The 23,011-nt window shown below is 43.5% G+C and overlaps 1 protein-coding gene across 2 annotated transcripts; it reads right to left on the bottom strand.

The window, feature by feature from the left end:
• Positions 1 to 1,579: 1,579 nt before the first annotated feature.
• ALA2 (aminophospholipid ATPase 2) lies at positions 1,580 to 21,987 on the bottom strand. 2 transcript variants are annotated; one of them, XM_048699869.2, is made up of 25 exons: positions 21,738 to 21,987; positions 21,024 to 21,217; positions 20,672 to 20,885; positions 19,931 to 20,047; positions 13,936 to 14,028; positions 13,677 to 13,851; positions 12,696 to 12,862; positions 11,536 to 11,640; positions 10,501 to 10,598; positions 10,268 to 10,410; positions 9,848 to 9,944; positions 9,652 to 9,761; positions 9,388 to 9,552; positions 9,046 to 9,200; positions 8,791 to 8,871; positions 8,560 to 8,680; positions 7,463 to 7,569; positions 6,960 to 7,091; positions 6,384 to 6,537; positions 3,230 to 3,347; positions 2,910 to 3,083; positions 2,720 to 2,771; positions 2,434 to 2,561; positions 2,195 to 2,345; positions 1,580 to 2,113 (listed from the first exon to the last, which is right to left on the bottom strand). In XM_048699869.2, the coding sequence occupies exons 2-25, from the start codon at positions 21,143 to 21,145 to the stop codon at positions 1,775 to 1,777; spliced, it is 3,318 nt and encodes a 1,105-aa protein (XP_048555826.2). In that variant the 5' UTR covers positions 21,146 to 21,217; positions 21,738 to 21,987; the 3' UTR covers positions 1,580 to 1,774. The 2 variants fall into 2 exon arrangements, with proteins under 2 accessions (XP_048555826.2, XP_048555825.2); XM_048699868.2 differs by having other exon boundaries at positions 21,024 to 21,220; positions 21,738 to 21,985.
• Between the last annotated feature and the right edge of the window lie 1,024 nt (positions 21,988 to 23,011).

Genomic DNA, 23,011 nt, shown 5'->3' with positions numbered 1-23,011 from the left:
CATGACGACACCCATATGTTACTACCCATTGTGAAGGTAGTAACATAACCTAGTAAAATGTGATGTTACTAGTCTAAGTTACTCCTCATTGTGACTAGTCTAAGGCTAGTCATAGTGAGAGTAACTTAGTAGTAACATAACACACTTCGAATTTTTTTTGCCTACGTGGCAAGTAATTAATGATAAATAGTAATATAATATGTTACTGTAACATAGCGCTTTTCAAGACAATATGCGTCTATAAGTTAATAAATGCAGCCATCTATAACACTATTACTATGTTACTTTACACTATGAAGATAATAACTTAGATTAATGTCATGCATATAATACTAGTATAAGTTACTTCCCACTGTGACCAGCCTAAGGAGGAGACGACCCAAGCTGGGCTTGCTGGCGCCATTAACGCCATGACTGAATGCTGATGATGGCCTCCAAAGAAATCGGCGGTGCCATAACAGTTGGTCTGCATCATTAGTCATGTTCGTATTCATTGCCGGCCGTGTAGCGTGTACCTCCGAGATTAAAACCCGGCCATGGCCAGACAAGGCTTTTAATCCCTGCATGGATCGACCCACCAACAGCCTACCTACTATACGATGCTCAAGCTTTTTTTGTTTTGCTTTTCTCCTCCCAGTGGTGGTCCGCTCTATGTCCATGGGAGTACCTGAAATAAGATACTTACGTTGAACAAATGCACTCAAAATGACCAAATCTCCAAGAGGTACCAAGGCAGAGTTAACGCCGCACAGCCATATCGCCGGCGGTGCGGTGCCTGTGCCGTGCCCGTGAGGAATAATGAGAGGGGAACGACCGACGATCTCGACGCCAGCTTCGCCTAACCGTGAACCTGTCATGGCTAGGACGGCCGTGCAGCTTCTCCGGCCAGCCCGCTGCCGTCACAGGTGGCGCGCCATACACATAAACTGCTAACAAACGCTGCGCGTCATCGTGGCAAGTTGATCCATCCGACACGATGCAGGTATTTTATTGTTTCATTATTAATTTGAGCCAGCCCACAAGACTATTCCAAGATATCTCAAATTTGCAACCTCAAGAATTTGTTTGTGTAGTCCGCGAATGGATACAACCAATTGATGTAAAGTGATTTTCTTCTATGAAAATACACCTCCAAGGGCTAGTCCTGAATGGCCTCTCTTTTTTAATTTTGAACAACATTCTTGGGGGCATCTACTCCCCGTGTCCCAAAATAAATGTCATGTTTTTAGTTCAAGAAAGTGCACATATCATAATCAGTCATTTTATCTTCAGGCTTTCGTTTACATGCACAAGTGTGACCCTTCTATATTGTTTGCATCCACTCAAACAACTTTTTGAAAGGTAATGAATCATGCAACTTAGATAATTTTCTCTTCCAAACAAATTATTACTCCCTCATTTCAAAGTAAAAAAAATATAAGGTGCATTAGTTTTTTGGAAAGTCAAACTTCTGAATCTTTAACCAAGTTTACCGAGGAGAAAATTAATTATTAATTTACTATATATAAAGCCATATTAGTATCATTAGCCTCATCTTTGCAAGAAATCTTTTTTTTTATCATTTTGAGTAAAATGCAGGTAGATTTAATCAGTTTCACATTTATATTCTGGGCAATATATAGCAAGTCCTTAACGGCGCTATACAAGTATACAACACAACCTTTTTTTTCTACTAGCTATACAACACATCTAATTCAACTGACCTCTATTATTTGTCATTCCATTTTTCTTTGTCGAAGGTATATGTAACCTGTGCTACAATGACAACCAAAGGTTAACTGGTTTTAATATTTCTGGGATAAGCAGCAGGAACCCTTGATTGAGCTGGCTGAAAGATGTCAAATGATGACGATGCTAGTGATCTCCTGGATGCCATAGGAGAATCAGACAGTAGGGGCTCGTAAACTGAGTTCTTATTCTTTACTGGCGCTGTCAAAATGGAGTTGGTCGAATTGTCTTGCTCTGATCTGAGTTGAGACTCCAGATTTACCAGGGTGTACATTGGCCCACGAGATCGCTCGGCCTTCTGAAGAATGTTAATCGCACTCGGACTGTATGTGTATCTGAAATATTTCAGAGCTAATACAGGACCCATGCCAACTCCACTGATTAGCTGAAACATTGATATCGCATCGTCATGAGGATCGTGTGTGCAATAATAAACCAAGCAAAAGAACATTATAGTGATGCTTACCAGCATTGTTATCCAGTATGACGGCTGTCTACAAAGGCGGAACATGATGGTGTACATCCCAGCAGTTGGTATGGTGCTGATACAGAGATTTATGACGTAGAAAGCAGCGAAGTTTCCCCATATTGCCAGAAACTGCAGAAAAGTGAAAGAACTGGAAAATGGAAAGACAGATCAGAACAAGTACAGTGTACAATGTAGACGTTGTTATAAGCATTATGATTCAAGTTTTGATTTCTCACCTCATCTCCAGTGTCACGACAAAAGCCTGCAACCAAATACTTCCTGAGAGAGCAACCATTGACAACTCCTCCATCTCACTTTTTTCATTGGCATAAGCATGAATGGTGATTAAGAAAACAACAATTGCCTGAAATCAACCAAGAAAAGAAGCTCTCATCAGGCACGTCAACACCTGTGCATGGGCATTACAAATTCTAGTGAAATGCATGAAATTTATTTTCATATTTTTTGCAACTGGCATTTGCAGACTAGAAGCATAGGACGGGGGGACAAAGATGTACTCACATGATATAACGATCGACCAAACCAACCAGCAAAAGTACTTGGATTCAAAAGCCTAAAAAATATGTACATATTAGTGAAGGCAACACAAACTTGATTCTAAAAAATTACAGATAATTTATTGCATATACTAACAGGACAAATAGAACTTGTGGAAGCCGTCAACAACAAATGAAAGGAGGTATAAATTAACCTTCCAGCCTGGCAGTATAGTAAAATTTCTGGGTTTTGTGTCACTGTCTTTTCAGATAAATCCTTGTCCAGAACAGTAGTTAAAACAGGAATGCTTGTGTAGAAGACATTATAGGCCATTAAACTAACTGAATTGAATAAACTTGTTCCGGCAATACCTGAAACAAAAGAAAAACTGCATGCATATAATATGAGAATGCTGACAAGAGCAACTATTATCTGTATGCTTTTAACGAGAAATGGAATATGAGAAAGATATTACATATAAGAGCTCAAGGTAAAATAAGAAGGCGACCAAAATGATGTTTCGTCGTGACTTACAGTATCTGAATAAAGCAAATTAACAATGACTTGTAGAACGAATACTGTGAAAGGAAGGCAGTACGGTTGTATGAGTATCGTCCATGGACAAGAATGAGCCTTTTCAAGAACCTGAACTCTGCCAAGAAGGAAAAGCAGAAGTAGAAAGCCATCAGAAATTTCAGTGTACCAACCATTATGTGGTCAAATTATGAGACCATCAATCGAGAAATTTCATAAAACACGAAAATTATCTAGGGACAACATATTATCAAACTCTTGCCCACAACTTCGATTGTATTTTGAGCATTTCAGGGGAAGCTCTCATTGTCATGCACATCATCGTGTAGTAAGTTGTCCAATAGTTTCTGATTATTCTTTTAAACCCTTCAGATGTATTCTTTAGATACAGGGTTCATATACATACCTCATAGCATGTTATCTTTATTTAGTACTCCCTCCATCCCATAATATATGAGTGTTTTAACACAAAACACTCTTATATTATGGGACGGAGGGAGTAGTAGGGTTGCTTGTAATTTCTTGCCTTTAGAAAGGTATTGCCTACATACCCTCATAAGTATACTTGAGAGTTTCATTGATGCAACTCCTTAGGATACACCGGGCAGCAGAGATTGCATTTGCTATTTACGCCATATTAAAGTACCTATTCATACCTGTTTTTTTGTGACAGCTCAGACGTTCAACACAGCTTGGGATATAATTTTGGCTTTGCTAAATCTTCTGTTAGCTCCATTTACATGTGAAACATCTCAAGAAACTAAAACATGGCCCAGTGATATTTTAAGGAGAGAGCAAACACAACTCCAGGAATGAAACCATCTATTATCCCTCCTGAAGTATTGATTTTTGTCCACTTAACCCCCTTAGGTGGTTTGTAAGGACATTTAACCCAGGACTGTCCAGTACAAACTTGCCATGTACACTTGGGAGCAGGCAAATACCCCTGCTCTCGCTACAAAAAAAATAGGTCCCATCTGCCACGGAATAGCCTTCCTCTTCCTCCGACTGCTTAATCTATCAGTCAAATGCACCTCTAAGATTTGCCGCAGACGTCCATGACTAGATCGCATGGTGCAAGGCCATCAAACTGCTACTCTCTCCATTCCGAAATAATTGAAGCTCTTTTTCAAGAAAACGCAAAGACTTGTGTTTCTTTTCATTGAAAAGGTAGGGAAAAAGTTACATGTCTCCTAGGAGACGGTTTATAGAGAGGAATACAAAGGTTTTAATGGACGTCACAGGTGGCTGGGAGTACCAGCCGAAGGCCTGAGGCCCCAGCCCCAGCCCAGAGGGCGGCTTCCGCTCTAATTTGACCTAACTCAAACTTCAGTAATTTTAACCAAGTCTATATAAAAATATATCAACACCTACAACAACAATAACAACAAAGCATTTAGTCCCAAACAAGGTGGGGTAGGCTAGAGGTGAAACCCATAAGATCTTGCGACCAACTCATGGTTCGGGCACATGGATAGCAAGCTTCCACGCACCCCTGTCCATAGCTAGTTCTTTGGTGATACTCCAATCCTTCATATCTCTCTTTACAGACTCCTCCCATGTCAAATTCGGTCTGCCCCTACCTCTCTTGACATTCTCCGCGCGCTTTAGCCGTCCGCTATTCACTGGAGCTTCTGGAGGCCTGCGCTGAATATGCCCAAACCATCTCAGACGATGTTGAACAAGCTTCTCTTCAATTGGTGCTACCCCAACTCTATCTCGTATATCATCATTCCGGACTCGATCCTTCCTCATGTGGCCACACATCCATCTCAACATACGCATTTCCGCCACACCTAACTGTTGAACATGTCGCCTTTTAGTCGGCCAACACTCAGCGCCATACAACATTGCGGGTCGAACCGCCGTCCTGTAGAACTTGCCTTTATTAGATTTGATATTGTAGATCTTTGTAGATTGTTTATAGACTTGATCAAATTTCTAAAAGCTTGACTTAGGATAATCCTAGAACTTCTATTATTTTGGAACGGAGGGAGTACGTTTAGCCAATAACAACAGCCTTTCCTCATCTCGCTGATGCTACAGCTCTTCTTCCGACCCCATTCTCGCTCATGTTTTCGTCGCCGCTGAGTACAAAGACGATCATGCACCCTCTCCACTGTGAAGCCACTCCAGCCAACTTCTTCCCAAATTGCTCGCATCACAATAGTCAGTACCTTGGCTGATGCTGGAGACCGCGTCGAGCCAAGCCTCCCGAGACGATGCGCCACCTCCTCTTGGAGTGCCCCTTCGCCAGGCAGACTTGACACGAAATCCTGTCCTGGCTACGGATGACCACTGCAGGGCCAAGCCATGAAGATTCATTGATGGACTGGTGGCTGCAGGCAAGGCAAAACACGCCAACACTGATGCGTAAGGGCCTAGCCTCCATTGCTCTGTTGACACCATGGATGATCTGGAAACAGCGCAACGAATGCATCTTTGAGGGCGCCCAGCCCCTGGTTCAGGTCCTGGTCTCGAAGATCAAAGAGGAAGCCAAGCAGTGGGCAAGAGCGGGCGCCCACGGCCTACGCGTCATTCTGCCGCCCACCTGGGACGTGCACTAACTTGTATCTAACCTCCCAGGAGGATTGTATCAAAACTCCATCTTTTCAATGCAATGAAATGCAAAAGCCCTTTGCATTTTCTCGAGAAAAAAAAACAATAGTCAGTACTACCAACTGGTTAACACCCATCGATTTGAAGCTCCACCACAGAAGCGAATGTTCCCATGTCCCACTTCCGCAACCAAACATCCAGCGGTCAAGGGAGAGACACCGGCAAGGAAGAACGGGAGTGGTATCACGGGAGAGAAGGAATGGAGGAGAGGGGGGGGGGGGCATTTCATTATTAATTTGCATGTGGGACTCATTTCATTACTTGCATGGACAAAAATTTAAAAAGTGGACATAATGGGCACAATCACAACACCAAGGTCCAATGGCATTTGGTCAGTGCATTTGTTGAATCAATTTATTATCCAGAATTGTTGAATCAATTTATTATCCAGAAGAATGAAGAAAAAATGACAAGACGTGGTAGATTGAACTTGTTTTTTGTATAGAAGCGAGATGAGGTGAAAATTCTACAAAGCAATAATGTAATCAATGTAAAAATAGTGACAACATGAAGGTCAAATATGAAGACGACTTACTGCCGATGCTATAGTCAGCAGCCCTTGCTGCTTGAAGACCTTCTCTACCACTAATCCCTACACCAATGTGAGCCTGCTGTATCATCCTGACATCATTCCCACCATCGCCAATTGCCAAAGTTCGATAGTCACATGACTTTAGAAGCTTGACAAGCTACCCAGAAATGAAAGATGATCAACACATGGAGAAAAAATCCGGGCGAATATGCAGAATATTGAATAGGAAAAATAGGGCCCAGGTAGATTACAGATGGTTATATTATGAGTGATCGTGCACATTGATCTGCTTCTTACAGAATAAATTACTGGCTGTGGGTGATATACTAGAACACATGAAATAATTGCTCAGTGGCTAGACAATAAGGAGGTAATTGCATAGCCTCCTCCTCAAAACAAAGACATGGAGATCCACCAGTTGATTCTCTCTCTCTTCTTTTCCATTTTTCATTTAGAAAGGACATGACACAATTGATGTATTGCAATTTTTTTTACTTATTAGGTCTATTAATCAAATAGCCAATAGTGATTATATACTTGGCTCACATGAACATGAAAATTCCAGCAGCAAAAAATTACCTGTGCTTTCTGTGAAGGTGTAACACGACAGCATATTGCTGTCTTTGAAAGAACTGCTAGTTCCGTAAAAGCTTCCTTGTAGCGTGTTAGAATAATTTCAAGAGCCCATCCATCCACAACAAACGCTAACTCCTGCTCCAAGCAAAAAACTACATCAACAAATTAAACAAAAGATGAATACCCCCTCCGTGTCACATACATGTCATTAGTTAAACATATTGAGTGTTTGACCATCAAATAGAAAATTTTGCCAACATCTACAATACCAAATTGATAAGACTAGAACCACCATAAAATATACTTTCATACTGTAAAAATAATTTTATTTGAAGAAACACATTTAACAGAAATCAATGGGCAAAGTGTAGCCTTGGAGACCCTGCCAATGTCCAAAACGACATGAATTGTGACATGAAGGGAATATAATAAATTTCTTCAGGGTGTTATTTCACCGAAAGGCATTCAGGGTACTAATTATTTTTACCTACAACAAGTTAACTAACCTTAGGTTCAGAAGAAGTTATCCGCATAGTGAGTAGAACTCTTTCCAAGCTCCTGGCAACTTCATCTTCGGTTTTCCCATTGATATACAAGAGTTGACCCTTGGGCTCTAAGACAATGGAACAAAAGTCACGCAACAGTTTCGTCTTTTATTAGTTCCCTTCGACATGATTTTTTTTGTATTAAAGGACCCTCGTTCAAACTGAGTTATTGCACCTAAACTAGTGCAATCGCCCCACTGATGAGGAACAATAGAGAAGGAAAATAAAAATAAAATCAGAAGTGTAATCCATTTGACTACCTCTAGATACTTCTACTCCAATCTAGTACTTGCTTGTTTTCTTAGCTTTAGCTACTGTTCTCTAGAGTCTTCTAGCTATGGGTGGAATATTGTATCTTAAGTAATGTTTCCTATTGTGTTCTAGCTATAAGTAGAAGTTGAGATGTGAAGGCTTCCAAAGCCTATAAATAGAGGTCCTCACCGCTAGTTTGTAACCAGACTATGTACCCCACTACCTATAATAGAACTTGGTGTTCTTATCTAAGATCTTGGACTAGATCTTGTGCACTAGGAGTTCTGGATTGTGAACTCCTGCTGCCATATCGGTCTATATTTGCCTCGAGCGATATCTAGCGCAGCACGCTGAAGTAGTTCCTTCAACAATTGTGCTGTACACTTCGTAGCAGCAAGGTGGAATTGCTCTTCCACAACCTTGTGCTGCTTTACCCACCCACGCATGCACACACACCTTCGCCTACACACACAGAGAGAGAGCAATTTCGTGGAATCAATAATCTACCTGAAATTTGTGCCATCAGACATTTTATATGATTTGAATCTTATTAATGTCATGTTTTACTTCTTGATCTAATATATGGGCTTAGTCACATAGAAGATTAGAATGTCACATGTCAAGTAATAGAGAGCTTCATCACACGAAATTTCAAACCAATAGGCAGAGATAGTTCATAGTTGTGCAGTGGGTTGGCAAGTTCCACCTAATACCACCAGTGCAACACCCAAATAAACAGTAAACTATTAAGTGATGAACCCAAAGAATCTTCTAGGTAGTGAAACTATTCAGTAAAGGACAGCTACCTGAAGAAATTAAATTGCACAAAAGAGCTATTTGAATAGCAGTGCTTTGTTTATCTCCAGTTAACATCCAAAAATTGATTCCTGATTGTCTCAGTATTTCAATAGTTTCTGGCACACCATCCTATAGTCAGAACAAGCCAGAAGACAGGGACACAGGGTAAGAAAATGCCAAAAACAAATGAACGATATTAGCATACTTCACAAGAGAGGAAATCAAAGCAAAGGCAACACCTGGAGCCGATCCTCTATCGCACTGATACCAAGTATATCTAGGGTGTGCTCTAATTTCTGGCAAACCTCAGCAACTTTCCACTGCGAAAAAGAAGCATTACTGTTTTTAGTTTCAGTATATACGTATGTAAATAAAGAAAATAACTACTACTCCCTCCGATCGGAAAAAAGTGTCTCAGCTTTGAACTAAGGTTGTAATAAAGTTGTACTAAACCAGCAACAATTAATATGGATCGGAGGGAGTATGATAATTACCTCCCGGTCAACTAACGCGCTGTTGGCCTCCTTAAATAACCGAGACCATTCTAGGTACTCCTCCAAACTTAGCTCACGCCATCCCAAGCAGAGTGTGCGTAATCCCAGCTGAGCATATTTGTCAACCGCGTCAACAAATGTCTTTATTTGCTGTCCTGAAAAATTAAGATCATTAAATCTAATGGTCAACGCATGTGGAAATGATTGAGTTGCTGACAAAGCTATGTAGTTTTCTATGTTATATGCTTCTAGAGAGGCAAAGAGTCAAGACAGAATGGATTAGCATCCATATGCAGAGTAAGAAACCAAGTCAATAAATAAAGAACAAAAAAGGGTGATTACCAGAATAAGCCAAAGGAAGAATAGCCTCATCTGCGCCTTTGGATAAGAGGAAAATCTTGCCACTTTGACTATCCGATATTACAACAGACATTCTTTTCCGATCAGAGGTGAATTCTAGAATGTCAAGTATCTCATATTGAATCACCCGTCTGTTGAAGTGAATTTCTGCTTAAAGCATTCCTTATTATTTATCCATAACAACCACAAGGACAAGAAACGAACAATTACAAGTCAGGAGATCATGGTGAAATGTACAGAAATTACCAGCATTATTTCCATTTTTGCTGACAAGCACCACATGCAAATTAGATGCTGCATTAACAAGAGCATCCTCATCCTGGGACTGAGCTTTATATGATATTGTTCCGCTAGGACTGAAGTTCAAAAAACAGGTAAAGGTAAGGTAAACGGAAGGAAGATGGATTGCGGAGTGTCACTATCGCACAGGCAAAGATATAACCTTTTTATAGGAATAACTGTATTGCAAAGTGCCATGACTGTCAAGAATTTAATGACATGGGGCAAATTATCGGCAACAGCATTCAGCAGTTCAACATCTACAGAGAAAAAATGACATCAGTACACAGTGGTTACATCAATACTGCTTTTAAGAGGATGGATGCAATTAACCAAATTCAGCAGAAAAGTAATTTATAAGACATGGTTAGCGATTTACTAGTTAATAACAAGACCTTTAGAGACTTAGTGACCAGAATAAACACACCCTACTATTCACAACCGCTTGAATTCAATGCTAAGCTCACTAATGAAATCATACTTCAACAGACAATCATTTTAACAAACATGATCAGGGCCCTAGTTTATGAGATTTTTACTGGCAGCATCAAGAAGAAAATCTTTATAAGAGATTACATATGACCTTTAAGCGCGTCTCCACTTTCATTCCCATACAAGGTGCCCGCAATACAGCACCTTCTGAAGATCATTTTGTTCTCAGTCAGAGTCCCAGTTTTATCTGTCAAAATATACTCAACTTGTCCCAAGTCTTCACTAATTGCTGTGCTGAAAGTTAATGTGAGATGATTAGATTTAGAAAACAAAAAAAAAGGGAAAACATTTTACTTTCCAAGAAAAATGCAGATGTTCGCTTACTTTGCTGCGTGAGCAGGTGTATCTGTTTCCTGGTCATACATCTCCTCGTCCCAATCTATGAACTTTGCATACATACTTTTAACGAAGTCCAGTGAAACCTACATGACACATAGAAAGTTCCTTTAAAAACTTGCTGTCAAAACTTCCTTTAAATACTTAAAAGAAATATTAGCATTTACAACTATGTATTACTACTTTGAGGAAGCATTTAGCAGAAATTAAGTAGCCCCCAGCTTATGTTAAAACAAACAAGGACTTCATTGGTTTCTAAACTAAACTCAAATTTGACTCAAGAAAAAGTCCCTAGCAGAACCCCATATATGTATTTCAGTTGAGATTTCTTCTATTTTGCACTGAATAAACTTGCTTTGAGATCCTAATCTGGGTTGGGAATTCATGACTCATTAGCACCATGGGATTTCAAACACTAGTACAGCTAGCAAAAACGGATAGGGTCCTTGTTATCTTCATATGCTTGCTTCTTTGCTAGTACCCAGTGCAATGTACCATTACCTCCGTCCCAAATTACTTGTCTTAGATTTTTCTAGATACAGATGTATCTAACACTAAAACATGTCTAGATACATCTATCTAGACAAATCCAAGACAAGTAATTTGGGACGGAGGGAGTATATAGCATACTCTAAAAAAGTTCGGTATCAATGCTTTTGATTCAACAGAGGGAGACATCAACCTCGGTGGAGGTCCGTTTTACTCTACTAAAACAAAAATGTCATGTGCTGCCGTTGGTAAGGGTCTAAAGATAGGGAACTTGCCCTTATCTATGACTCCATGGTTAAGAGGCTATGGGGATTTAGTTTGTCTTCCGACTATTCCATTGCTTGATTCAAATTCAAATTATGGTTTACCCCACGCACTCAGCTGTGTTTCAAAGGTGGACTTGTTTATTTGACTAACTTGATGGTGCAAATATTAAACCACGAAATTATTAACATGAGACAGAAAATAGTTGCATAATCACATAACAGAAGAGAAGGAATTATGTCAGAATTAGATGGACTGGCAGAGTAATACCTTTATTGAAATGGGAATCATAATTGAACACAATAGCTCAAACCGCAAAGGGATAACCAAAATCTGATACCATGGTTCATCATCGTCATACTTGACATACCATTGCTAAGAAATGATGCAAAGCATTGTCAGATAATCATATAAAATAGTGTATAACTGTAACTGGCACATGATCGCCAAAAGGACAGGCTAATAGGTGCAGAGGAGCAGAAAAGGAAAACAGAAGGCTCATATTATTCATGAAGATATATGGAGCTTACACAATAATAAATGAAGCCATGTGTTTGATTCCTGCTAGGAGGTTTGGGTTAGAGATTCTTCATGCGGGTTTTACCTCAAATCTGGAAGGTGGTGATGTGTGTGTGTGGGGGGGGGGGGATTTTACAGAACTGGGTTAGCGATCATTTCTTAGATCTGCATTGCTGCACCATAACGATTTAGCTAAAGGTTTTCAGGAACAAAAAAAAATCGTCTTGAATTTGCAGATTCTATTGCTACTTAGTGACTAGTGTGCTAGTGCTGCTTAAGATCAAGACTGTTGTTATGTTAATTTCTAAAAAGGACGAAAAGAAGAGGAATACTAATGAAAATGATTATTTGGCTAAGGGCAATGGTGATTAGGAATCACTCCAATCCAGAACACAAAGCACATTAACTCAATGATTAAAGGCATATAAACCATTACAGAAACCCACGAAAATAGAAAGCCCAATTGCTTCAACAATAACCGTAGTGCCAGGCTTACAGAACTAGAATGCAGATACATGTCAAGGCCAATCTAAAAATCTTTTCTTTTCTATGATACAGCCTGGAATGTTTTGGTTGGTTATGAACCATGCAGAGAAAAGTGTACTCAGGTTGGCATCCCCTGTGAAAGTGCACTAAAACATAGAAATAGCCCCAGTTAAGGAATATGGAATGTGCATGTTCTTCAATAGTTACAAAAGAAAATCTGAAAAGTTGCTTATAATCTTCAGGTCCTAAAACGTAGAGCACGTGGAAAGAGGTGTTTCTTAGACTTGCACACAGACATGACTTTTGCTACATGTTTGTGAGAAGATACTTGCATTATGCAAGATAATTCATCATAGGTTCCTAGGAAATAGTAATATATATATTAACAGTAGAAATATGGAAGCTGGGATTGACATCAAATTTACCTTACGAGCTTCAGTGTCCTTCCAAACATTGCCTGCAGATCCAAGAACAACAACAACTGCAAGTTGAAATAAGAATATCGCACCAGTAAGCTTATCAATCATTGCATCCATGGCAGTAAGCTTGGGCTCTGGGACTCCCCTACTCATCCCCAACTTAGTCTCATTGCCTGCAAAGTTGAGATAAATAAATGGTCGGACTTATAATCTCAAGAGAAATAAAATATCAAGATAAGATAAACATTCTCAAATATTGTCATATGGATCAGTCAGGATTAGAATAGAAAACTGTGCACCTGGTTCCACGTTCATACCTATGTAATTAGTGTTAAACTCTATCTTACTTATCCTATATATCTAAGTAAATGATTCCTGAATATCTATGTAAATGATCCCATCTAAATGCACATGCAAGCCATCCACATCATCAAGAGCATGCAACCCTTCCACTTTTCACTTCCCACCACATGCAAGCCATCCACATCATCAAGCGCATGCAACCCTTTCACTTTTCAATTTCCACTTTCCACCATATGCAAGCCCTCAACATAATCAAGCACATGCAAGCCCTCCACATCATCATTTTTTATTTTTTATTTTTTCAGCAACAAATAACTGAACTTGAATGTCACAAGGCAATATAACATGCATCCACAATCTGTTTACCTCTAGGTTTGTTACCGTTCATATGGTGAGAACATGGTGCGGTATTATTTTCATGTATGCTAATTATTATTATTATGATAATCTCATTGCTATAAGTTTCTGCAGCAACGCACAGGGTGTTATCTAGTAGACACAGTTTTTCCTTCAAACATACATTGTCAACATGTTTGCCCTCCAGAGAGAACTGGGTATGAACTATGAAGTGAACTGATGGTAACACTGACGCAAGAGTGTAAAAAAACATACTACATGTTTCAACTACAATCTCGTTTGGTGTAGTGGTAGACAAGGTCATGACAAAATTAATTCAAAAATTACCTGTATAAACTGCCACTCCACAAGCCCATTCTGTATTTCTCAAGTAGCACGATTGTAGTAATGTGTTATTAATAGTCAATGGACAAATATCGTTGTCAATAAATGGAGGAAACAGCCTGATGTTTGCATCGAATCTTCTTATGTCTTTGTCTGGGATTGGGCACTCAATGACACCCTGTGTTCAATTAATGCATGCAGGTAGTGAGGAATAATAAATAAAAGCAGGATCATAGGCATGCAGAAACAAAAATGCCAAAACCTTTATTTTGTGCAACTGTTCAGAGTCCAGTCCTACACATGTTGTTGGGATTACTCTTGTTTTCAAGTCAATTTCCCCGTCAAGGGCAGCTGTCTACAAAATAACAAAACTCAAGAGTGTTAGGTTTACAATAGACATTCATCTACTGTGTTTTATTTTGTACACAACAAGACTTAAAATATAGCTAGGTACTGGAGAAGGAATAAAATCATCAGGATATCACAAATGAAGTTTAAAATGTGACTACCACAAAATATACAGGAAGGGCTAATATTGTTCATCAAATTAACCTCAGTTATATCAAGAATAACGTTGGGTCAGTCAGACTGCATATCATAGAAAGAAAAATCCAAGCTGCCATTTAAACTCAAACAAAAAATAACACTGCAGAATTATTCTAACAATGTATCGGCTGAACATGAACAGAAGAATCTTAAAAGACTTGAACACAGATCACAACTAAAGCTGTGCTTCACATTGAGGGGAATTATGAGGATTATGATAATCCAGCTTTTCCGACCAGCTTTTGTCCATTTTACCGAAAAAGGCTTTCGCCCCGCTTTATATATAAAGCAATGACCGACAACAACCCGGTACAAACGCACGCCACCACAACACACACACACACAAGGCAGGATACATAGGAGCTGAGTGCAGCAACACGACCCCTAGCACTATAAGAGCAACCGGGGACTCCAACAGTGACCACGCCACCGCGAAGAAATGAAGCCACATACGACGAACCGTGTGCTCCAAGACGATGTCTTCAGGAAGGTTACAACACGGGAGCGCCGCCATCGCCCGATCCGAGGATCAGAGTTTCCCCTGGAGCCACACGACGGGCAATGAGAGCCGCGACGACGCCTTCAAGAAGGAAACGAGCAACGTCGCCGCCTGTCCGTCCGAAGATAAAGCAGGTTTTCACCCCGGCCAACACTCACCGCCACCGAACGCCACACCCCGGCTACCACGCCGTCCACACGGCCATGGCCGCCGGGCAGCACCGAGCGACGGGCTGTGCCCATGAGCACCATGCTACCACCACCAGGGCCGCTGCCCCGGCATCCAAGACCTCGACACTACCTCACTCGATACCCGCCGCTACCCCAACCGAAAAGACGAGCGGACCCCGTGGCAAACTAGCTTCCATCGACTTGTCCAGCCGCATCGAGCGCGAGACGAACACGGTCCTGCTGCCGGGCGCGAGACGGGCGCGGTCCTGCTATCGGGCGCGAGACGGGCACGGTCCTGCTGCCCTAGCGCAAGACTAACGATGGGCCACCGCTGGGATAGGGCCATCACTTCAACGGAAATAGCACCCGGACGACGAGGAGACAGATCGAAGGCCGACACAAGCGGCCTACGGACGAGCCGACGCCGGGACAAGCCAGCCGCGGTTGTAGCCGACTTGCCAAGCCGCCATGGAGCCATCCATGGCCGGAGCAGCAACCACCCCGGGCCACTGCCTAACCCGCGCCGACCGGCGAGCTCCAAGCGTCGGAGCCGTCGGGCACGCACCCGCGCCACCAGCCACCATGGCCGCCGCCTGACCAAGGCCGCGGCACAGGCCCGCGCAGCCTCCGCACCACTACCAGCCAACCCCGCCGCCGCGCCACCACACGAGCGCGCCACCGAAACTCGGGCTAGTCACCACGCCGCCAAGCCCGCGGCCGAAAGCCACCGACTTGACCCAGAAGGGGCCGAACAGGGTCCATCATGGCGAGCCACAAGGTCAAGGAGGGATGGCGCCGACGCACAGCCGCGACCAACCCCCACAAGACACGCCCACCGGCAGGTGGGACCACCACCGCCAACACCAGCCGTGTCGCCCGCCGCAGATCGAGATCCAGATCGGGGGAGCCCAACCAACACCCCGCCACCAACGACGCACCCACACTCCCAGCTTAACAGCCGTCGAAGCCCGACGTCCCCGCCGCCGAGAGCCCCGCCGAGCTCCGCGCCCCCACGAGCGGCTGACCCGCGCCGCCGCAGCCTCGAACAGGGGAGGGAAGGAAAGGCCCCGCCGCCGCACGCGTCGCACGGGCTTCGCCCGGCGGACGCCCTCCGGCGACGGCGAGGGCAAGGAGAGGCTGGAGGGGAGGAGTTCGCCGGCGGCAGATCGAGGGCCCCCGTGACGCGTGCGCGGGGCGCGTCGCGGGAGCGGTGTTCTACCTGGTCCGCTCCGTGGTATGCTAGCTCGGGCTCTTTGTCCATTTTTCCATGTGGTTCCTTTCGTGTCTATTTTGCCACAGCAGATTGTGAAATAAGCTCGGCACATCACAATTCAGCAACTGTGAACTGAGACAAGTGTGTTCTACCAATACACTGTAAAATTTGAATTGAACTATAAACTATTTATCTCGAGTTACATGAAGACTATTTCACGAAACAGAAATAAAAGCTACGCAAACATCCAGTTCTATGATTTAGGAGTCTAGGACTCCTTTCCTTTTTCTAGATAGACTCTCTAGAGCAATCTGTTGTATATCTTTTGCACTGTTTCTTTGTAGGCACTGGCTGTGTATATTCTTGCTGCCTGTTTGTAGATACTCTTGTAAACATGCTCCTTTATTAAAGGGCAGCCCCAGTGCATGTAGCTCCCGCTTGCGCAGGGTCTGGGGAAGGGTCCGACCACTTTGGGTCTATTGTACGCAGCCTTTCCCTACATTTCTGTAAGAGGCTGTTTCCAGGACTTGAACCCGTGACCTCATGGTCACAAGGCAGCAGCTTTACCACTGCGCCAAGGCTCCCCTTCAAACATGCTCCTTTATTGTGAAAAAATATATATATACTGCGGAGGCCTTCCCTAAATTTTCCCGTCAAAAGTGGATGAGCACCTACATAACCCAAAATGAATGCATTTCTTATCCTGGTAAAAACCAGATAAAAATGCTGATCTAACATGAGGGCAATTGGAAAAAAAAAACTTATCAAACACATTATGAGAGTGGAATTCACAAGCATCAGTCATCATTTGTACAACAACAACAACAAAGCCTTTAGTCCCAAACAAGTTGGGGTAGGCTAGAGGTGAAACCCATAAGATCTCGCAACCAACTCATGGCTCTGGCACATGGATAGTAAGCTTCCACGCACCCCTGTCCATAGCTAGCTCTTTGGTGATACTCCAATCCTTCAGGTCTCTCTTAACGGACTCCTCCCATGTCAAATTCGGTCTACCCCGCCCTCTCTTGACATTCTCCGCATGCTTTAGCCGTCCACTATGCACCGGAGCTTCTGGAGGCCTGCGCTGAATATGCCCAAACCATCTCAGACGATGTTGGACAAGCTTCTCTTCAATTGGTGCTACCCCAACTCTATCTCGTATATCATCATTCCGGACTCGATCCTTCCTCGTGTGGCCACACATCCATCTCAACATACGCATCTCCGCCACACCTAACTGTTGAACATGTCGCCTTTTAGTCGGCCAACACTCAGCGCCATACAACATTGCGGGTCGAACCGCCGTCCTGTAGAACTTGCCTTTTAGCTTTTGTGGCACTCTCTTGTCACAGAGAATGCCAGAAGCTTGGCGCCACTTCATCCATCCGACTTTGATTCGATGGTTCACATCTTCATCAATACCCCCATCCTCCTGCAGCATTGACCCCAAATACCGAAAGGTGTCCTTCTAAGGTACCACCTGGCCATCAAGGCTAACCTCCTCCTCACACCTAGTAGTACTAAAACCGCACATCATGTACTCGGTTTTAGTTCTACTAAGCCTAAACCCTTTCGATTCCAAGGTTTGTCTCCATAACTCTAACTTTCTATTTACCCCCGTCCGACTATCGTCAACTAGCACCACATCATCCGCAAAGAGCATACACCATGGGATATCTCCTTGTATATCCCTTGTGACCTCATCCATCACCAATGCAAAAAGATAAGGGCTCAAAGCTGACCCCTGATGCAGTCCTATCTTAATCGGGAAGTCATCAGTATCGACATCACTTGTTCGAACACTTGTCACAACATTATCATACATGTCCTTGATGAGGGTAATGTACTTTGCTGGGACTTTGTGTTTCTCCAAGGCCCACCACATGACATTCCGCGGTATCTTATCATAGGCCTTCTCCAAGTTAATGAACACCATATGCAAATCCTTCTTTTGCTCCCTATATCTCTCCATAAGTTGTCGTACCAAGAAAATGGCTTCCATGGTCGACCTCCCAGGCATGAAACCAAACTGATTTTTGGTCACGCTTGTCATTCTTCTTAAGCGGTGCTCAATGACTCTCTCCCATAGCTTCATTGTATGGCTCATCAGCTTAATTCCACGGTAATTAGTACAACTCTGAACATCCCCCTTGTTCTTGAAGATTGGTACTAATATACTCCGTCTCCATTCTTCTGGCATCTTGTTTGCCCGAAAAATGAGGTTGAAAAGCTTGGTTAGCCATACTATCGCTATGTCCCCGAGACCTTTCCACACCTCAATGGGGATACAATCAGGGCCCATCGCCTTGCCTCCTTTCATCCTTTTTAAAGCCTCCTTGACCTCAGACTCCTGGATTCGCCGCACAAAACGCATGCTGGTCTCATCAAAGGAGTCGTCCAGTTCAATGGTAGAACTCTCATTCTCCCCATTGAACAGCTTGTCGAAGTACTCCCGCCATCTATGCTTAATCTCCTCGTCCTTCACCAAGAGTTGGCCTGCTCCGTCCTTGATGCATTTGACTTGGCCAATATACCTCGTCTTCCTCTCTCGGATCTTGGCCATCTTATAGATGTCCCTTTCACCTTCCTTCGTGCCTAACCGTTGGTAGAGGTCCTCATATGCCCGACCCCTTGCTTCACCAACAGCTCGCTTTGCGGCCTTCTTCGCCATCTTGTACTTCTCTATGTTGTCTGCACTCCTATCCAGGTATAGGCGTTTGAAGCAATCTTTCTTCTCTTTAATCGCCTTCTGGACATCATCATTCCACCACCAGGTATCCTTATCTTCGCTTCTCCTTCCCCTGGACACTCCAAGCTCCTCCGAGGCCACCTTACGAATGCAAGTCGCCATCTTCGTCCACACATTGTTCACATCTCCTCCTTCCTCCCAAGGGCCCTCCTTAATGACCCTCTCCTTGAACGCTAGAGCTACCTCCCCCTTGAGCTTCCACCACTTCGTTCTAGCGACTTTGGCACGCTTATCCCGCTGGACACGAATCCGAAAGCGGAAGTCAGCAACCACCAGCTTATGCTGGGGTACAACACTCTCCAGGTATCACCTTACAGTCTAGGCACGCACGCCTATCTTCTCTTCTCGAGAGGATGAAATCAATCTGGCTAGAGTGTTCGCCACTACTAAAAGTCACCAGATGTGATTCTCTCTTTCTAAAGAGGGTGTTAGCTACAATCATGTTGTAGGCTAGAGCAAAGCTTAAGACATCTTCTCCTTCTTGATTCCTGATGCCATAGCCAAAGCCCCCGTGCGCCCCTTCAAAACCTGTGTTAGATGTACCCACGTGGCCATTGAGGTCTCCTCCTATGAAGAGCTTCTCACCAGTCGATACACTCCTAACCATGTCTTCCAGGCCTTCCCAGAACTCCCTCTTGGTGTTCTCATTGTGGCCTACTTGCGGGGCATACGCGCTGATAACATTGAGAACCAAGTCCTCAACTACCAGCTTGACCAGGATAATCCGGTCCCCACGTCTCTTGACGTCTACCACTCCATACTTGAGGCTCTTGTTGATCAAGATGCCTACGTCATCATTTGTACATAAAAAAAACACTGAACAACTTGACATGCTTCACCTCAGCTGAGAGAATACCCACTATTCTCGTACAGACTAAGTTAGACATGGACAGCACTTCACATTGGAATATCGAGTTGGACATATAGCATGCATATCAGTTTGCATACACAACAGAATTCCCTTTTTTAAGCAAAATGCGTTTAGGTTACTCAAGTCCAAAAGTTAATGCAGTTGAAGGTTAATCATAAAACAAAGGTGGGAGGTGGAATTTAAGCAGTGTTGGCTTCAGCGTGTTTTACCTCAACATGACAAACGCCCTGTGGTTCAGAAGTTCCTGTTAAAACAAGGTCACATGGAACTTCTTCATTCTCTCGAATCCATACTATGTTACCAACACGGATATCTTGTGCTTGAATCTACATAAAAGAATTGGAGAACACCATATCACAGGTGTAAGTTTCAAAATAGTACCCAGTCCATACACTTGGAAATGACAACAAAAAGTAAACATAAAGTAGTGGTTATTGACAAATAGGTATGCATCTTGATCTACATCTATAGTGTTAAACAGTGTGAACCAAAACAAGTATTGAGTTTGCAAGAAAATCAGACATCTCAAACAAATTATTTTCAAATTTGGATACACACACACCATTTCTACATTATTTGCATAATACAATTAAAGGCTTCACGATATATGTCACCCACAACTGCACTGGCTAGGGCCAGCGGCAGCAGCCACTCTGTAACCAAGTTGAGATTGCATTAGTTAGCATCTTATCTCTTTAGTTGCCATCTTATCTATTAGCTAGGTAAGTTATTATTAGACTGGTCTTACTAAATCTTTCAGGCGAGCCATCTTTATAATAAGGCCTACTGCAATACTTGGCATTAAGAAAAGCTAATAATAAACAGGTTCATCCATAGCTCTAGTCTCATGTTCTACCCCTAAGGAAGCATTCCCTGCCTATCCAAGTGGTATTTGTAATAATTTTATATGCTTACAATGTAACCAAAAAAAGCCTCCAAGAAAAACATACATGTTTGCGTGCACCATTCTTTACAATCCACACTTTCTTCTCATTTGCTTGCTTGTCTGAAATGTACCTATTGTAGTCATCCCAGGCCTCTTTGGTTGCCGAAACGGCGAAAATTACTATAAGTGGGCCCCATGTGCTTGCAGGATTTACAGGAGTAATAAGTGACCACAGTTGGAGACATGCTATCAATAGGAAATATTGATTCATGAAACGCCTGAAACACCAAATCAAGCATTAGTTCTACAAAGTACAGACAACACAACTTCAGTCAGGGCTTCTCCACCAAGAAAGCCAGAAATGTACTCACACTTCTGAAGTCATTACAGAATGAATGCTAATAGAAAATACGAACCTGAATTGCTCCCATAGATTCTTGGGCAGGAAGTTCCATAAGGTATACTTTGTGTTAGAAATCTGATTATCACAGTAGTCATTCTGGTACGATTCGTCATTTATGTAGACAAAGCGCTTCATTGCTAGAAACAACCATGCACTCTATTGTACTTTGTCCCCTTTGATTATCCTCGTGAAATCAGCTGAGCACTCCTGCTACAAAATTAAAGAGCACCAGCTTAAGAATGACAGCAAGATGGAAGCTCCAAGTGAATCAGCATTGATCTTTACAAACTGCCAGCAGTTGATTAGTCAACATCCGAGCAAGGGGAAAAGGAATTTTTCGAAGATGATCAGAATTCAGCATAGTTCATTCAAGCTCCAATGGGATCTGTACCTATGACTATGGTGGTTTGCTCAGGCAGCATCCAACTGAACTGAGCTGACATTCATTTAGTCTATGCATTCGATCTGCAAAGCTAAGTAAGCGAGTTACGAATGAAATCATCTACAGCTATGCAAAACTCATCCGTCCATCTGGTCATTTCCCAACCACCACCGAATGCTAAGCAAGAGCTACCCTATCGAAATTCTGAACATCGCTGTCCACGTCGGTTTCGTTTCCGATCGCCCGCGCCGGATCTAGTCGTGAGCGCGAGGGCGTAAGGATAGCGCGGGATCGCACGGATCGGCGGAGGTTTAGGGGAGAGAGGGTGAGGTGATGAATATATACCGGATGAGCCCAGATCTCCGACGGAGGGCGGCTGCAGCTGCGGAGGCCGGCGGCGAAGGCGGTGGTGGACGGAGTTGCGGAGTGGTGGAGCAAGGTGGGGAGTCGTGCTCGGGCTAGACGGGGTGGAGCCGTGGAAGCGGGACGCGGCTCGTCTGACGGACCCGGCCCGGTCGGACAAAACGGGTTCCGACTTCCGACCCAACAAAAGCCGGGAGCAGCGCCCAGGCGCCGCCCCACCGCCCTGCCCCCGCTCCGTTGCTCCCCCTCCCGGCTCCTCCCAACCAGGCCCCTACCGCACGGCAGTGCTCCCCGGCGGCGGCCGCCGCCTCTGCTGCGCCGCCGGCCAGCCGGCCCGCCGCCCTACCCTCCTCGGCTGCTCTCCCGCCTGCTTGTTGCTCGCCGACTCGCACAGGCAGTAGCTGTTGTTTCTTTTTTTTTTGAACCGGCGAATCCCCTTTCCATTACTTGAACATAATGAAAATACAACCAAGTTCAGCAAATAGGACGGGAAAAAGGAAAGCGGGTTCAAGCATCGCCGGAAATCCACCATAAGCACTCACTATCGAGATTATTCGCCACGGGGCGAAAACCCGACGATACTATAAATCCAGAACCCCAACATCTAACTCACAATTTATCAAAAGACCACTGCTCACATCAGAGCAACATGCTCCACGGCAACCTCACGAAATAGGTATCTTGACCAAAAGCAATAAAGCAAAAAGACGCAGCAGATCTTCTTCCTTCTTCTCAATCTTTTTTCTCAGCGCACTCCTTCATCCTGGTGCGCCGTTGCGCAGATCCTCATCATGCGAGACGTGTTGTCCTTCAGCAGAGCTCCTCCAGCCCTCAGACTCGCCGCATCCTCCTGCTTCATCAGTCCTGCCCAGTAACAAAGAAGTGCACACGCAGAAAAAATGCATCCAAACGGGGTTTTGAGAGGGGTGTGCTCAAAAGTAGCTCGACTGCGGCAGGTCCAAATAGCCCAACATAGAGCTGCAATGCCCACCGTATAAAAGACATCGCCACCCGGGAAAAAAGTATAACACCAAAAAAATGCTTGCCACAAGTTGTTAGGGCATAAATATGTGCCAAACATGCATCCAACTACTCTCCAGGTAACCCTGGCAACGGGGCAAGTGAAAAAAAGATGCTGGGAGGTTTCTCTCTCCCCACAAAAGGAACATTTGGGTTCCCCTTTCCATCCTCGACGTTTCATCACATCTCTGGTCAGCACCACATCTTGCGATAGCTGCCACATGAAAATTTGAATT

Source organism: Triticum urartu, chromosome 2A, assembly GCF_056163025.1.
Source record: "Triticum urartu cultivar PI428250 chromosome 2A, HENAU_Tu73, whole genome shotgun sequence".
Lineage (NCBI taxonomy): Eukaryota > Viridiplantae > Streptophyta > Magnoliopsida > Poales > Poaceae > Triticum > Triticum urartu.
The sequence above is the reverse complement of the archived record's forward strand: the minus strand, read 5'-3'. Positions and strand labels throughout refer to the sequence as shown.

Bases quoted from the DNA above. Each gene is read 5' to 3' on its own strand.
- ALA2 (XM_048699869.2), bottom strand. From the start codon at position 21,145: ATGAAGCGCTTTGTCTACATAAATGACGAATCGTACCAGAATGACTAC. The intron at 10,599-11,535 runs GTATTACTCTGC...TGTGTCATGTAG, and splicing joins TGATTCCCATTTCAATAAAG to GTTTCACTGGACTTCGTTAA. The intron at 2,562-2,719 runs GTGAGTACATCT...GGTTGATTTCAG, and splicing joins TTGGTCGATCGTTATATCAT to GCAATTGTTGTTTTCTTAAT.